At 42.9% G+C, this 17,018-nt stretch overlaps 1 protein-coding gene across 1 annotated transcript in view; it reads right to left on the reverse strand.

Moving 5' to 3' along the window:
- Window positions 1–17,018, reverse strand: part of STAB1 (stabilin 1) — a gene marked incomplete at its 3' end in the record, with an annotated part of 476,721 nt that overhangs the window by 131,263 nt on the left and 328,440 nt on the right. Inside the window, exons 52-54 of the mRNA XM_082266286.1 lie at window positions 14,110–14,256; window positions 11,595–11,660; window positions 3,704–3,899 (exon numbers count right to left, since the gene is read on the reverse strand). Coding sequence (XP_082122412.1) covers window positions 3,704–3,899; window positions 11,595–11,660; window positions 14,110–14,256 — 409 coding nt within the window. The remainder of the gene's footprint in view (window positions 1–3,703; window positions 3,900–11,594; window positions 11,661–14,109; window positions 14,257–17,018) is intronic.

Consider the following 17,018-nt stretch of genomic DNA (forward strand, 5'->3'; position numbering starts at 1 on the left):
TGTCTCTGAAGAAAGCCCCACTGCCTCTCCCGGCATAGTTTTGACACACACACGGCCCCTGCATACTGCTCCACGTGCCCCTGGCTGCCATTTTCTCCATCCACACTTGGACCTTTTCCTGTCAGGCAGATAAAGTCTTTATTCACAGTGTAAGGCCTTCTTCCTGCCTTCCAATGCTTTATAGAAGAATACATTTCATAACTGAGGTGAAAGGTTCCCACCATTTTGCAGTACTGACTGGAACATTTGTGTTGCCACGGGCAACCTTCCGAGTGCACTTCTATCTTCCTCCCACTTTCCCTATATCCAGTAGAGTAGGCCTCACACTTGGTTTGGACATCAGAACAAAGTCCCGAACACAAAAATTTAGATTTTGAAAATTTTCTTCGCCCGTTGCCGTTAGCAACCGGCCCGGTAAGCCAGGGCGAAATCCCAGACGAGCCCCCAAATGTAGCACTACTCCAAAGGGAGCTGCTGAGCGTGGGTCCCCCTAGGTTACAGGTAGCAACAACAGTACTTTTAAACATGCTACTTGACGCTGGTCAGCACTGACTTGACGCTGGTTAGCGCTGACTTGAAGCTGGTTAATGCTGGCCTGATGTCGGTTAACACTGACTTTTCCTTTAATTGCCAAAAGTCCTTTAAGCTCCGCTCCCTGAGGTACTCCTTCCTGAGGTAGCAGACTTGTAACTTTACTGTACCGCTGAACACTTCAGGGTCCACCCTGGCGCCCCCTTTGCTTCCCTGTCTTTAGGGCTCTATACTTGGCACCCCCTTGACTGCAACAACTGGCTAGCTGGCTCCTGGATCCCCTTGACCTTTCTGGAGTGGTCCCCTCTCTTAGGCAGACCCCTGGGCAGATCTCGAGTACTCACAATACTGTTTTTCCTGAAGATCTCTGCCCAGCAGCTCCACTCGGTCAGCACACTCTGGATCCTCTCTGCAGCCCAGCTCAACCTCTGGTTCCTAGGCCAACAGCCTGGACCACCTTCACACTTTTCAGGAGAGGAACAGCCGTCACCTCCTCCTGGGACTAATGCTCCCGCCAAAAGACACTCTGTCACATGCTCCCTCAGGATTTATTCCCAATCCCAGGGTGCACTGCGGCAATCCCCGCCCACTGGGACAGTCATAAACCCTGGTGTGCTATTGGCTACGTTTCCTCCACTGTCCAACAGGGTCCCTCATTGGATACAGTGGGGAGACGCCCCAGACTCAACAGACACACCTGGAAACATGTGACAGACTAGCTAACAATTCAGGCCCCCCTGATAAGCAGGCAGGGCCACATATGTGTTTACCTAGCACCTACCTAGGAGGGTGCTACACATACAATGCATAAAAGATAATGGTTTAACCGGTTGCCGACCGCCGCACGACTATATACTGCGGCGGTCAGCCCCGGCCAGGCAGAGTGACGTATCGGTACGTCACTCGCCTGTCACTGACTTGCGAGCCTATAGCGAGCGGGCGCGCGCCCGCCGAGGCGCGCGCCCGCCGCGGCTCGTTCACAGGCAAGTCAGTGCGTGTGACCGGCGGACTCGATGTCCGCCAGTCACACTGCGATCGCTTCTGTGAAGGGAGAAAGACAGAGCAGCTTGTGTAAACAAGCTGCCTGTCAGTTCTCCCTGTGTAAAAGTAAAGATCTGACCGTTCTACTATGTAGAACGGTTGATCTTTGCTTTTACACCAATAGCAATGTCCCTACACAGTAGAAAGCACGCCCCTAGGACACACTTAACCCCTCCCTGTCCAATAAAGTTAACCCCTTCCCTGCCAGTGTCATTTTTGCAGTAACAGTGCATATGTATAGCACTGATTACTGCAGTAATGTCACTGGTAACCCCAAAAGTGTCAAAAATGTCAGTCAAGGGTCCGATCTGTCCGCCGCAATGTCGCAGTACCGAAAAAAAAATCGCAGATCGCCGCCATTACGCGTTAAAAAAAAAAACACCAAAAATGACAAAAATCTTTCTCTTTGTTAGTAAACGCGATAACTTTTGCGCAAACCAATCAAAATACGCTTTTTGCGATTTTTTTTACCAAACATAGGTAGCATAAAACAAATTGGCCGAAAAATGTTAAAAAATTTTGATTTTTACTTTTTTTTTTGGGGAATTTCATATAAAAAAATTTGAAAAATATTGTTATTTTTGCAAAATTTACGCTCTTTTTTTGTTTATAGCGCGTGATCAAAAAATCGCACAGGTGATCAAATACCACCAAAAGAAAGCTCTGTTTGTGGGAAAAAAAGGACGTCAAATTCGTTTAGGTACAGCGTCGCACGACCGCGCAATTGTCCGTTAAAGTCACGCAGTAAAAAATCGCAAAAAAACCCCTGGTCCTTTAGCAGCCAAATCCTCCGGGGCTTAAGTGGTTAAATCATGGGTGTCCAACCTTTTGGCTTCTCTGGGCCACATTGAGTGTAGTGAAATTTTCTCGGGCCGCATATAAAATATATACTATAGTTAAGGCAGATAAGCAATAAAACGCCGCCGTGCCCTTCCCACGCCACCTCACCCCCCCAGCACTAATTTAACACAACTAGAGGATGATCAAATGAAATGGAATTAGTATACAACACTCTAACCACCATAACCACTGCAGTGATTTGAAGTGGTCATGGTGGGAGGAGTCAAACATTGCACATACTGGGATAATTACAGTTATGTGTTGGTGGATAGTTGCACCCCTAGCACATATGACTTAGACAGCCAGAAAATGTAATGTCCTTATTCATACATGTGTGAACAAGGACATGACAAATTATGACAAAACACAACTAATTATTAAAAAACATATTGCAACAATTTACACACGCTAATGCACATACCTTTTTTACTTATTTTGTAGACTTCTGGCGGGTACTGCTGTTCATGCGGGTACTGCTGGAGGAAGCAGCGGCTGCAGTAGAGAGCAGAGCCGCTGCTTCCTGTATGGCTCCAGTCACAGGCGGAGTGCATTTCATATCACTCCGCCTGTGACAGAGCCGGAACTATACAGGAAGCAGCGGCTCTGTCACTGACTGCAGACATCCTAAGTCTCCCGCAGCAGCCGGGAGATTGCACGGCACTTGCAGCCCAGTGCATGCCCATCCAATGTAGCCTAAACAGTGCCCATCCAATGCAGCTTCACCAGTGCATGCCCATCCAAAGCAGCCTGATCAGTGCCCATCCAATGTAGCCTCACCAGTGCAAGCCCATCCAATGCAGTCTGCAATGAAGAAAGAGGAGAGCCACTGGATTACACAGAGCGGGGAAGTCCCGCTTACCCGGCGACCGCTGTCATACGAAGTCCTGCCTCCTGAACCGGCTCCTATGATAGAGGTCACCAATGTGCTGTCTATCACAGGAGCCAGTCAAGGAGGCAGGACTTCGTATGACAGTGGCCGCTGGGTAAGCAGGAGATCCCCCCCTCTGTTTGTAATCCAGCAGGGCGCTCTCCCCCCCTCCTCCCCTTCCCTCCCCACCAAGGCGGCCTCTATCTACAGTTAGTTGGAAACCGCTGTGGCCATGCCCCTGACTCGACTTCCTTCCACCCCAGCAAAAAAGAAAAAATTGTCAGGGGGCAGTGGGCCGCATTGCCTGCGGTTCTGGGCCGCATGCGGCCCCCAGGCCGCAGGTTGGACATGCCTGGTTTAAATGGACTGAGGCAGTCAAAATTGGAAGATTTTAAATATGGGTGAAAATGATATACCACTTACCATGGCAATCTCCTCCATAGTGATTTTTACAGCAATGTGGTTCCCAGGAAACATTATAGCATTTTTTTCTGCAGCCTGCAGTAGGGAGCCTGCGTCTATTATATCTCTCACGAAAACCCCAACTAGGTCTTCTAGCTTGTATCGACAAAAAGTCATCATTAAACCTTGAATAACGGATACACATTTCTGTTTCGCCCTGTGAAAAAAAAAACAAAAGAAAGCTATTATATTTTTTTTTTATTTACAGTATGTATCAGCTACATAAAGGGTGTCTTCAATTCTATTGTTAAATACAGTGGGTACGAAAAGTATTCAGACCCCCTTCAATTTTTCACTCTTTGTTATATTGCAGCCATTTGCTAAAATCATTTCTTCCTCATGAATGTACACATAGCACCCCATACTGACAGAAAAACACAGAATTGTTGACATTGTTGCAGATTTATTAAAAAAGAAAAACTGAAATATCACATGGTCCTAAGTATTCAGACCCTTTGCTCAGTATTTAGTAGAAGCCCCCTTTTGATCTAATACAGTCAGGAGTCTTTTTGGGAAAGATGCAACAAGTCTTTCACACCTGGATTTGGGGATCCTCTGCCATTCCTCCTTGCAGATCCTCTCCAGTTCTGTCAGGTTGGATGGTAAACGTTGGTGAACAGCCATTTTTAGGTCTCTCCAGAGATGCTCAATTGGGTTTAAGTCAGGGCTCTGGCTGGGCCATTCAAGAACAGTCACGGAGTTGTTGTGAAGCCACTCCTTCGTTATTTTAGCTGTGTGCTTAGGGTCATTGTCTTGTTGGAAGGTAAACCTTCGGCCCAGTCTGAGGTCCACAGCACTCTGGAGAAGGTTTTTGTCCAGGATATCCCTGTACTTGGCCGCATTCATCTTTCCCTCGATTGCAACCAGTCGTCCTGTCCCTGCAGCTGAAAAACACCCCCACAGCATGATGCTGCCACCACCATGTTTCACTGTTGGGACTGTATTGGACAGGTGATGAGCAGTGCCTGGTTTTCTCCACACATACCGCTTAGAATTAAGGCCAAAAAGTTCTATTTTGGTCTCATCAGACCAGAGAATCTTATTTCTCACCATCTTGGAGTCCTTCAGGTGTTTTTAGCAAACTCCATGCGGGCTTTCATGTGTCTTACACTGAGGAGAGGCTTCCGTCGGGCCACTCTGCCATATAGCCCCGACTGGTGGAGGGCTGCAGTGATGGTTTACTTTCTACAACTTTCTCCCATCTCCTGACTGCATCTCTGGAGCTCAGCCACAGTGATCTTTGGGTTCTTCTTTACCTCTCTCACCAAGGCTCTTCTCCCCCGATAGCTCAGTTTGGCCGGACAGCCAGCTCTAGGAAGGGTTCTGGTCGTCCCAAACGTCTTCCATTTGAGGATTATGGAGGCCACTGTGCTCTTAGGAACCTTAAGTGCAGCAGAAATCTTTTTGTAAGCTTGGCCAGATCTGTGCCTTGCCACAATTCTGTCTCTGAGCTCTTCAGGCAGTTCCTTTGACCTCATGATTCTCATTTGCTCTGACATGCATTGTGATCTGGAAGGTCTTATATAGACAGGTGTGTGGCTTTCCTAATCAAGTCCAATCAGTATAATCAAACACAGCTGGACTCAAATGAAGGTGTAGAACCATCTCAAGGATGATCAGAAGAAATGGAAAGCACCTGAGTTAAATATATGAGTGTCACAGCAAAGGGTCTGAATACTTAGGACCATGTGATTTCCAGTTTTTCTTTTTTAATAAATCTGCAACAATGTCAACAATTCTGTGTTTTTCTGTCAGTATGGGGTGCTATGTGTACATTCATGAGGAAGAAGAATGAACCTAAACGATTTTAGCAAATGGCTGCAATATAACAAAGAGTGAAAAATTTAAGGGGGTCTGAATACTTTTCGTACCCACTGTAGATACACTCATACAAATGGTATCTTCTGGGGATCTTAACATCTCTGCAAATAAGTTTTGCAGCTTTAGTACCTGCTTTGGCCAAAAAGGTCAGGGATAAAAGACATGACAATGACAATTAGCAGATCAAATTTCCAATCAGGATGCAAGGCTGCAGCAACAGCAGTACATCAGTAAAGAGCTTTTTTTCTAGGCACTTGGTGTTACAGTCTAGCCTGCAGATTTATGTTTGTGAAATTCTTACCTCCTTGCTGTAGGATTCTGCTAGATCGGTGACTCCATTTCACATGTGGTGTTTGGCCTCTCTGTTCACCTATGGGCGTTGCCCGCTCCACTGTGGGTTTTTATCCTTTTCCCTTCTTTTACTTCCTGTGTCACCTCCTTGCTTGCTTCCCTATATATACACATGCTCAGTGCAGCACTCCTTGCCTGAGCAACATCACAGTTCCTTGAGCCCCTTTTTGCTGGTCTCTTATGTATCCTGTGCCTGACTACCTGTGTACCGACCCGGCTTTGTTTATGTTTATGCTGGTTTGCTACCCGCTCTGACCTCAGCTTGTCACCTTCTGCTTGTGCTCTGCACACGCGTTTGGTCTCCGCATCCTCAACTGGGTGTACCTGGGGGCCGTGACCTGGTTCCAGCTTGCTGCAAGTCCATCCCCACCATCATGTGTTCTGGTGAAGAAGCAGGCTTGGGGTTAAACTCCGTGCCCTGGGGAACCCAGAGTTAGCAATCTACAAGGACTCACTATCACAGACTCTGGACACTTGGGGGCATACTTAAGCAGTGAATGTGGCATTCACCAAATTTTCATTGCAACTGAATCTTCTTGCCGCAAATGTTTTAAATTACAGTGAATTAGTAATCACCTATGAATGTGTTATGAATTTCACATTTACTGCTATATAAATATGCCCATAGTGATCTTACTGGGATAATCAGGTTACATACAAAAAGATCCTTCTAACAAGGAGACTAATGCTACTATACCTAGCTCCTGGTTTAAATTGGATGAAAAATGCTGAGCTGGTCTTTACATACAGGTATCTACAGCCTGAATTTAGAGTGCAATTCCAAGACCCTGCTGGACTGGCTGTGGAGGGCAAGCTTGGAATGTGACCTTTGGGCATTGGGCTCTGCATTGTTGCACTTTCTAGACCTGCAGTTACTGGTAAAAGTAAGAAATAGGACATTTTCTAGGTCCAGAACTGTAGCATAACCTCGGCATAAGACTCATGTATGAAAACTCACTCTATGAGTGGGCTGCTTGGAAAAACACCTTTGCTGCCTCAACCCTGTCTGCTACTCATGCAGCTGGGTTCACAAGTATCTGAGGCCTTGTCTCATACCCGGAGTTGTCTCTGCCCTGCAGTGCAATATGTCTGATTTTAGATATACGTGGGGAGCAGTCCTGCTGTACTGGCTGTTTGCAATCTTCCCAGATGGAGACAAGAAAAACCTAGACGAGCTCTTTTTACCTCCCAAGTGTCTACCAATTCAAAGTAATTCAATGATAAAATGAAATCATAGCAGAATAAAGCCAATGTGTTTTAGGGGCCAAACGCACTCCCCCTTCATCGGGACTTGATTTGATCTTCTCTGCACTAAATTTGTTGAAAATGTGAAATGTGATGGTGAGAGGTGCAGTGATGTCTCCTGAGTTTCCTGTCAAGGAGGACACTTTGGCTAAAGTGTTGGGCTGCAGAGTGCACATGCAAAAAAGCGCTTACTTTGCATATCCTTTGAGGCCGTACTTGACGCCCTCATCAGGATGACACCATTAGCAAGAATACCTATATTTTTTAGCAAAAGAAGCTCGGGCTTAATCTGAAAAACGTCATCCTCAATGGAGAGCAAAAAATGTCTTTTGTTACTTAATGGCCTCAACCTATAGCAGATCCCCTTGAAAAAGTCACGTGAGAAGTGATGAAACGTGTAGGGGAGGGGCTATGAATGATGCTAAAGCTGTGTTAAAGCGAGAGGAGGGTGATAGTAAATAACATTATACTACAAAAGAAAATTTTCGGCGTAATATAAAGGAACAATGTTTGTCAATGAAAAGGAGGCATTTTAACTGGCTATTGTGAGTGTCTAATAAAAAGTTTTAAGGGGATAAAACACTATTTTTGCTTTTACTTCTTTATGTGGTGACTGAGTGGAGGAGAAGACTGGAGAGTGCCCAAAATAAAAGGATGATGGCTCAGTAACACCAGAAAGGCTTATGCATTAAACAAAACCAGGTGAGCACACACCTGGTGGAGGGTGTGGAGTTTTAGAAAATGCATGGTTTAATGCATGTTACAAGCACTGTTTGTGAGTAATAGTCTGTATAAATACTTGTTGTATATGGTCTATTGATGATCAGACACTATTTGTTCTTCTTTGTTTACCAGCTGAGCTAAACAACAAAAGGAGGAGGACTTAAAAGGGCCAGTATCCATTTACAATCTGTTCATTAATGTGTTTTGGAGGAATACAAAAAAAGGATATTATTATGAGTTACAAGGTGAGGGCACATCTGGTGAAGGTGGCACTGGTGACATTAATGGTTTTGATAATAAAGCATGCTTGTTTTTGATGTGATGTTAGTAGCACTTGCAAAAAAGATTGTGTTATCCAAAAGATTAGGCACTAGATGTTTTATTTTTTCACATGTATTGCGGAGGAGTGAAGGAGTGTGGAAAATCAATGAGTGAAGAAATAGGCTCCATCGATCAGCTCACTCTTAACCAAAAGCTCTGACCATACATTGATGTAGGGTCAAATTAGGTGAGAGTACACCTAACCCACAAAAGGAGTGCACTGTGTTTGTTAATGCTTTTTGCAGAAACACACTACAGTCCATTTAACATGGTTTCCTATGGGACTAGTTCACATCTATGCTTTTTTCAGCCGCTGCATTTTTGGAAAGGGTCAGGGACGGTGCATTTTTTGTTCAATAGACTTCAATGGCTAGGCTGCAGAAAAGCATGTAGTGGTGTTTTTGCTGCAATTTGCATTTTTTAATCCAATTAAAAAAAAATTGGCCACAAAAACAAACATAAAAAATGCAAAGTGCAAAACGCATAAAAAAACATGCGAAAAATATGTCAAACGCATGTGCAAAAGCATACTATATAGGTGAATCAAGCCTTAAGGGAACACACTGTTTCAGAAGGAGTTTTACTGTAGAAAAGCTTTGTAAAAGGGCTAAAACTAAAAGGACATGCCAGCAATACCACACTTTATATCTGTTTTACTTTTAATATTACATATGATTTTTCTAATGATGGTAGTTAATGGTATTTGGGTTAAATAGTGCTTCACAAAAAATAGAAACTTGGGAATTCTAACACACATTTGAGAGTGTGCACAGGTGCTGGCAAATTATCACAGGAAGCCTTGAGAACGTCTGATTGGACAAAACGTACGTCAGTCGTGGCGTGCTGACGTCACCCCTACGAGTTTGAGGATGGGCGGAAGAGCCGAACAGCCGGCGGCTCAACCACACTCTCCTAATCACTTGTATTCTGTAAGTTGCTCTCCCTTTTTTTGGTAAATAAACGTCTATGGTTTTACACTATGGGGCACCTTATATTTTTTTTCCATATAACTTTGTGACTGGACGTTTGTTGGGGATTCTGTTGGAGTTATTCTGGCACTGGAACCCACTTCTATTAAGATCCTGATGACTGGCATTTGGCTCTTTACTACTGACTTCTGGTAAGCAGCTGCGGTGTCGGTGGTGGTCTTCCTTCTGAATGATGTGTGGTGGGATTCATGAGGTTTTTCCTGGCCACTCCTAAGGATAATTCAATTTCTGCACTTTTCTATGTGTATCTGGTAAGCAGATCGTGCTTATGGGGGATGGTCACTATTATTTTCCAACATCTTTTAAATTCAATACACTGCATGTCTGGTAAGCAGCCTGTATCATTGGTGGAGGACTTCCTTTGATAGCACCTTTTCTTAGAGGATTGCACCGAGGTGTAAATTCACTATTAATAGTAAATGCAGTATTATGCTAAGGGATTTGTTATTTTTTTACATGCACTTGGTTTGTGTGTGTTTGCTGAGTCTTTCCCAGTCTCCTGAGGAGTATTCATCTATGAGTTTGTCCTGCTTTGGATTCGGAGGAATTTAATCTTGAATTGGGCACTGAATTTGTTACACTCTGGTAAGAAGCTTGTACATCTAGTGGCCTTCTTCCAGTTATAGAAGTGATTCATCATTTTTTTCACTTAAGGACGTTACACTGACCCTTACTATCTTTTACCAAGTTTGTGATTTGGACTCCTGATTTAACTCTTGGGAGCATATTTATTTCACATATATTGGGTATATGTTTTCATGACTGTTTGTTGTGCAACAATTTATATATTTGGTTACTTAATTTTCACAATTTTCTTTATTGATATTTTATTGTGATTTTTACAGCTTAGCCCAGCTTACTTTTATATAATTTTTATCACAGGAAACACATAGCAGCTCACATGGCAATAATATATTTGTTGTTATGGCACTATAGGTCCAAATGCAATACTGGCGCCCAGTGCTCCTTCCAACCTTGGATTTCCATGTACCCCAGACCTTCAATAAAACCTCTTCAGCAGGAGGGGCAACTCCGCGTTTCCCCGAATCCAATTCGCATGACAGGAGACTATGCCTGGCTGTCAATCAAACTGGTTCACACAGCTCCGTGCCTGCAGAAAAGTCCTGTGGTTCTTCTGGTCCGTTTCAGGTCCGAATTCAGTCAAAAATTCTGACTTAAAATGGTGCACAAGGACGCACTGGACCCCCTGCTGCGAGCCACTTGGAATTCAGTGTGAACCCAGCCTAAACATACTTACCGCATGGATTACCTCTCTGCAAACTCTCAGCTTGAAACTGAACCCCCCACCCCACAGTATGCATATTTACTGAATTTTTAACACATCTGCACTCCTCATTGTTTCTCTAACAAAAGGTACAATGCATGCAGTATAAAAAAAAAGTATATAAAGATAAAGCAGAACTCTATGCAAACAGCTAAATATACAGATGAAGTACATATAACAAAGCTGTTTTAGCTAACAAAAGATTTCTGTCCATTTTCAGTCCTGTAGCTTACACAGCCCTGCACACAGAGCAGGGGATGACATAAACCCCAATTGAACTTTCAGTTATTTAAATAATGGTTCCAGTTCACATATCCTTGTGGCTACTGCGGAGAGGATTGCACAGGAGTCGCGTGCATCTTTGGCTCCGTTTCATGTTCAAATTCAGGCAACGATTTGTGCCTGATTTGTCCCTGAAATGAAAAACAGGGATTCACAGACCCCTACTGTGAGTCACATTCATTCTGAGTGTGAACCCAGCCTGAAAGTAACCTTGCTACCAAGAAAGAGTGTTTTTAATTCACATGTTATTAACCCTTTCTTTAAAAACCAACACTGGTAAAAATACTTTGCCCCTTTTTTTTCTATAGATTGCATAAAAATAATTTGTGCAGGACAATGTTGTCAAGAAAAAGCTTTGTTTGTACCAAAAAAATTCGAATATACAAATTACTTTGTTATCTCCAGCACTGAAAAAGTTATTGACGAATCGATAGGCCTTTAGCTGAAATTTAAAAAATGAGTCTGGTCCTTTCGGGATTTACAGGTATGAGAGCTGAGGCGATTAAGAACACAGTGCTGTCCTCTCTCTAACCCCAGCCTTAGGCCTGTTCAGTGAAAGAGCAGCAGCAGCCTGATGAGGACATTCCTCTGACCACTATGCTCTCTCCTCATATCCGCAAGTTTCCCTGTCAACACATTTGCATGCAGCACATCTAACTGGCTCTTAGTCCTGTCCTTCCACCTCTCTGTGCTGATATTCCATGATATGCTGTGACCTCAAGAAAAGATAAGAGTAAAAAAAATAAAGGAGAAAGAAGAGATTTTGCCTAAGTCTGCTCATTGGAGCCTAATAGTTTATTTCCTGGTGCAGGTTAGGAAAAGCAGATTAACTCACCCGATCAACTGTTTCATAAGGGCAAGAGGACTCCATGCCACAAATTGAACAAGCGTCACGTTGGGTCTGTAAAAGAGAGTGAACGTTACTTTTACCTGCCTGAAATACAATCTTTATTCACCTCTAATATACAATTAGGAGCCCAGTGGAACAAAACAAATTTCAATGAGATTGTTTAATGAAATGATAATTTTGATATTCTAATCTAATAAAGAAATCATTAATTGTTTGTTTTTTACTAACATTTTGGTTGCTTTTAACCAATTCTGTAGAATTGCATACAAGATGAAAGCATGGGTTGGAAAAATTCTGATAATTTTTCCACGCCAACGGTTTGATGTATTGAGCCTCTGATTAATTTTGAAATCGTTGCCATTAGTTTTTTCATACAAATATTTAAAATTGAAAGTGCTCAAATTTATGTAGAAAAAGGAACCATTTGCGGTGCATCGAACAATAAAACATATTGAAAACGATTGCAGGGCCCTATAAATTCAATCACCCCACCATGGACATGTTTGAATGGTTCTGCTCCAGCTATCTGATTGTCCTCCCACAGCCTAGGTTAACTGCCTCCTGTCCAAACTGGTCTAGGGTGTCTCTCTAAATGTGGTAGGGACATTAAATTGTTAGCGTCTCTGTGTCAGGAACTGCTGGAAAAGGTGTATGTTTATGTAAAAGAGCTATTTAAAAGTAGTGGTGTGCTTAGTGCTTTTTTTGTTTTGCCATTTAGAAGCAAGCAAAGCCTCATGTATTACTGTGAATGGTAAAAAAATGCTGAAAGGATGACAACCTAGTTGCATACCCTTTAAAAAAAATCAAGGGACCAGGCTCTCCTTCTATTCTATACTTTTTTGCAGTGTTATGCAGAAAACAGGTTATAGGACATGACAGACTCCACACCTAGTGATGGGAATAATGGCGTTAGAAGTAAACGGCGTTACTACTGGCGTTACTTTTTACAGTAACTAGTAATCAAACTGATTACTTTTTCCCCCGGTAGTAACGTCGTTGCTGTCAATAAAAATGCGGCGTTACCCGCTGGATGTGTGGAAGCTTCGGCTACTTACATAACGTCCCTGTGCTGTACTCTATGTACCGCGCTGAGTCAATCACGGCAAGCGGTGTATTCTTTTAATGCATACAAAGCCTGCTTGGATTGGCAAAGGTTGTATAAGCCCGCCTCGCTGACTCAGCCAATCCGAGCAGGCTTTGTATGCATTAATAGAATACACCGCTTGCCGTGATTGGAAGTTGAAGTGAGTGGAAAAGTTTGGATCTCAATGGCAAGATACATAAAGATGGTGACCCTGAATGGTACAGAACACCAAAGCCAACACAAGATTTACTGGACTTGGGAGTAAGTTTTTTCCAGCCAAAAGATCATCAAAGGTACTGTAGGTGGTAAATTCCAGGTTCATTTAATGGGAATGGGTGAAGTTCCTCTTTAACACTCTACAACAGTCTGAATGAGCCCAAAGTGTTTCCTTTAAAAGATGAAACTTGGCTCAAAGTTGTGCTCAGGTTGTGTTTGCTCCATCTAAAACAGATGTCATCGTGTAGAGTGGGTTTAGTCCCCTTTCACTCTGTGTACCCTCCCTGTAGGAGTGGAGTAGCCCACCCTTCATAGGTTTTAAAAGATGGGAGGTAATAGAGTGGAGGGTTCTGAGTTCTAGAACTGGGGCAGGGCCTAAGCAAGATGTAGGCGTTGGAATGGAGTGAGTTTCTCCTTTGGGGTATCCAACTTGAGGCTGAAGCCTTCATGATTTAGTGGGGGGTAGTGGAATGCAGAGAGGGTTTATTGCCCTTTTACTATGTGAGTGTGGAGTAGCTCCCCTATAGGATTTAAAGGGATGTGGGGTTATAGAGTAGAGAGCAAGATGTGGGAGTTGGAATGGAGTACCTTTCCCTTCTGGCGTATCCATCTTAAGGCTGAGGTCCTCATGATTTAGAGGAGTGTAGTGAAATGTTGAGGGTGTGTAAAGCCCTTTTACCCTGTGTACCCCTCTGTGGGTGTGGAGTATCTCCCCTAAAGGATCTAAAGTGATGGGAGGTGAGTAGAGAGCAAGATATATCAGATGGACTGTCATGGGTTTCCACTCTGGGCACAGCAACATTAAAATAGTGTAGATTACTGTACAATGTTTTATAATAACAATTGCTTCTATTTAGTGTCCATTTCATTCATTTAACATATTTAATATTGGGGGCATCCAAGTTATTTGTCATATTTGATTATTTTTTTTAAATAACGCAATAGTTACTTTCCCTGGTAATTAGTTACTTTTTTTACTGATGTAACTCAGTTACTAACTTTTTGTGAGAAGTAACTAGTAGCTAATTACTTTTTTTAAGTTACATGCCCAACACTGTCCACACCAGTGTGTATACTAAAAACCGCAATGTCCTGATGATAGCAGTATCCACTCTCCATTATAAAAAGAACACCTCAGGGATTCATTTAAAGACAAATGTTAGGCTCAGAGGTTTAGTTTAACTGTTACATTTAACTTACTGGAGCTCTTGCCACAGCATACTTGTCACACCGTGCGCCAATGTTAGGAGGCTCAAGCAGCTGGTCAATCCCATGGGCAATTCCCTCAGTGAATTCCAGGTCCCGCTGAATAATATTAGCATTGTTTTCATTTACCAGAATATCACCCTGGACAGAACAGAAAGTAAAACAGAAAAATGTCAGTCCATCCTCTCCTAAGTAATTTAAAGTAGAACTAGAGGCAAAACTTTTTTTTTTGGATAGGGGGTATACCCACTGTCATTTTTTTGCCATCTGTGACCTATTGTGAAGATTTCCATTCACTTCCTGTCCCATAGCCAAAACAACAACTGAAAGGAACTCCATCCAAACTGGGGGAATCCCTGGTTCTCACCAGGGTCATTGAACTAGGGTTCCCAAGATTTTCCCTCTATTCCTGTTCTGGGGACAACTTGAGTTTTTCCTTTACTTTCACTTTTAGTGACAACAGTAAACATGACAAATAGAGAGGTGGACCTTCGAGCGGGGGAACAGACAGGAATAAAAACCTGACAGGTTCTAATCCTTCTCCATGCTATCCCAAACTATATTAAAAAAGTGTCTTTATTATACTTTAAAGCAGAGTTCCACCCAAACGTGGAAGCTCTGCTTATCTGTCCCCTCCCTCCCCAAAGGTGCTACATTTGGCAGCTTTTTTTTTTTGGGGGGGGGGGGAGAGTACCTGTTTTTGACAGACACCTGTCCCCACTTCCATCTGATCATGCCGCAGTGACATCCATCAGAAGTTTGCCCCCCCCCCCTTCTCCTTCCCCGCCATCGGGCCATTCAGAAAACGCTACGTGTTTTGCACATGCGCAGTAGGGAATCAGCTGTGGAGCCGCAAGTCTCCACTGCCGGTTCCCCTTAAAGGCTATGGCTATGCTGACATCGCTGGATTCCAAGACAGGTAAGTGTCCTAATATTAAAAGTCAGCAGCTACAGTATGTGTAGCTGCTGACTTTTAATTTTTCAGTGGGGGGGCTGGATCACCGCTTTAAGGCTAAGTTCACTTAATGCTGTAAAGTTTATAAGTAGTTTAGTGTGTAAATTCCATTCTGAGGAAAATGTATTGGATTCCATCAACCGACTTCCTCTGGCCGCTTTAGTTGCAGCGATTGAACTTAGGTTACACATGGTAGTCCAACCACCACCCCATGATTTCTGCAGTCATTACTATGCATGCTTCACCCAGATCACTACTATAAAGTACCTGCTCCTTAAAGCATCTTTACATCCCACCTTGCTGAACTTGTACAGTATATGCTCTGTCCTCCAAGTATTCTTCAGATTACTTGACAGTAAAAACAAATCAGTCAAAACTGGCTTTTTAATCTTTGGTCACTGGGGAGATGAGTGGCCACAAGCCTCTCAGAGTCCATAAGGGCGGTGTTCCCATGGAACAGTTTTTTACCATCTACTTGTGAAAAAGCACCCCTAGCTTTTTATCCTCAGTTTGGAATGTAAACCCATTTCTTGATCTGAGGCGCTGACCATCTTCTATGAATGATGTGCTTGTCTCATCAGTCCAACTTTTCCTATTATTCACATGACACCAGATTAGTCTCACCTATTGGAGCAAGCAGTCTCCTAAGTGACTGATGCTACCTAAGTAGAGTCCCCAGACTCCATTTGCTTTTTTAGTCTCTGGTAACTAAACACCCTAATTTCCTAATTTCACACAATCAAGAATCCATTAGGGAAGCATGATATAATTTGGCACGGGAACACCCTTGCTAATTAGACTGAATCACTAATTGTTGCAAAAGATATCGCAGCCAGCATGCTATTTGAAGTGGAACTTTACCAATATCAACTTGATAAAAATAATGTTCTTTACCATGGAACATACAATACATTCCACATTAATAATTATGCTACCAAAATGAGTGTGTGCTGTAAATTGCCTCCAGCATGGTCCGATTTCTTCTTGTTGGAACCCACCATACTGCTGAACAGCAGTAAATCTTTAGGCTGTCAGCATATTGGTCTCTAAAAATTTGGCATAGTGCCTACAAATAGAGAGGAACTGAGCATGTGCAGAGCAGAGTGAGACATTGTATTTCTGTACTTTAAACAGTACAGGCAATTATTTTAAATGTTTTACATAGCTTTACCTGAAGTGATCTAGCAAAACTTTAGTTTTTAAGTAATAACACAAAACTAAAATATTAGATTTAAATAGAGCTGACCCTTGAGTCAGAACAAAAGACAAAACGATTTTTTGATAATCAGCAGGCTATTTTTTGTTAATTTGTTTTACAAGAGAAGTAAAAACTAAAATTTCGCAAAAAGAAAAAAATATATACAGTAAAACCTTGGATTGCGAGCATAATTTGTTCCGGGAACATGCTTGTAATCCAAAGCACTCTTATATCAAAGCGAATTTTCCCATAAGAAATAATGGAAACTCAGATGATTCGTTCCACAACCATTTATTCATAAGTCTTTCAGTTTATAGTCTATATACAAAGATTATAGCAATGTGATAGGTTGTGTCATCATAAAATGTCCATCCACAAATTGCGCCTCCACAAGGGGATTAGAAGCAAAATCCAGCAGGAGCTACAGAGAAGAGAGAAAGAGGAGAAAAAGAGAAGAGAGACGCCTCTAAGTGTAGCAGTATGGGGACATTTAATGAAGGTACAACATTTAGCAACTCACATGGTTGATGATTAATAGGCACATCTAAGTATGCAGGCATCCGGGGTAAAGCTGTCCACATAGACCATCTTCTGAACCACTGGCTCTCACCGATGTCAGTCTGCAAATGTGAATGGGAAGACTACCCTGCAGTAGAGTGATCTGAAAGCGAGGCTTTGAATCGCTCATGGAGCGCAGCGTGGAAGGGTGTGATGAAGATGGCAGTGCGGAGGATGGCCTATGTGGACAGC

This window comes from Pelophylax lessonae, assembly GCF_965119305.1.
Source record: "Pelophylax lessonae genome assembly, chromosome: 8".
NCBI classification, from domain to species: Eukaryota; Metazoa; Chordata; class Amphibia; order Anura; family Ranidae; genus Pelophylax; species Pelophylax lessonae.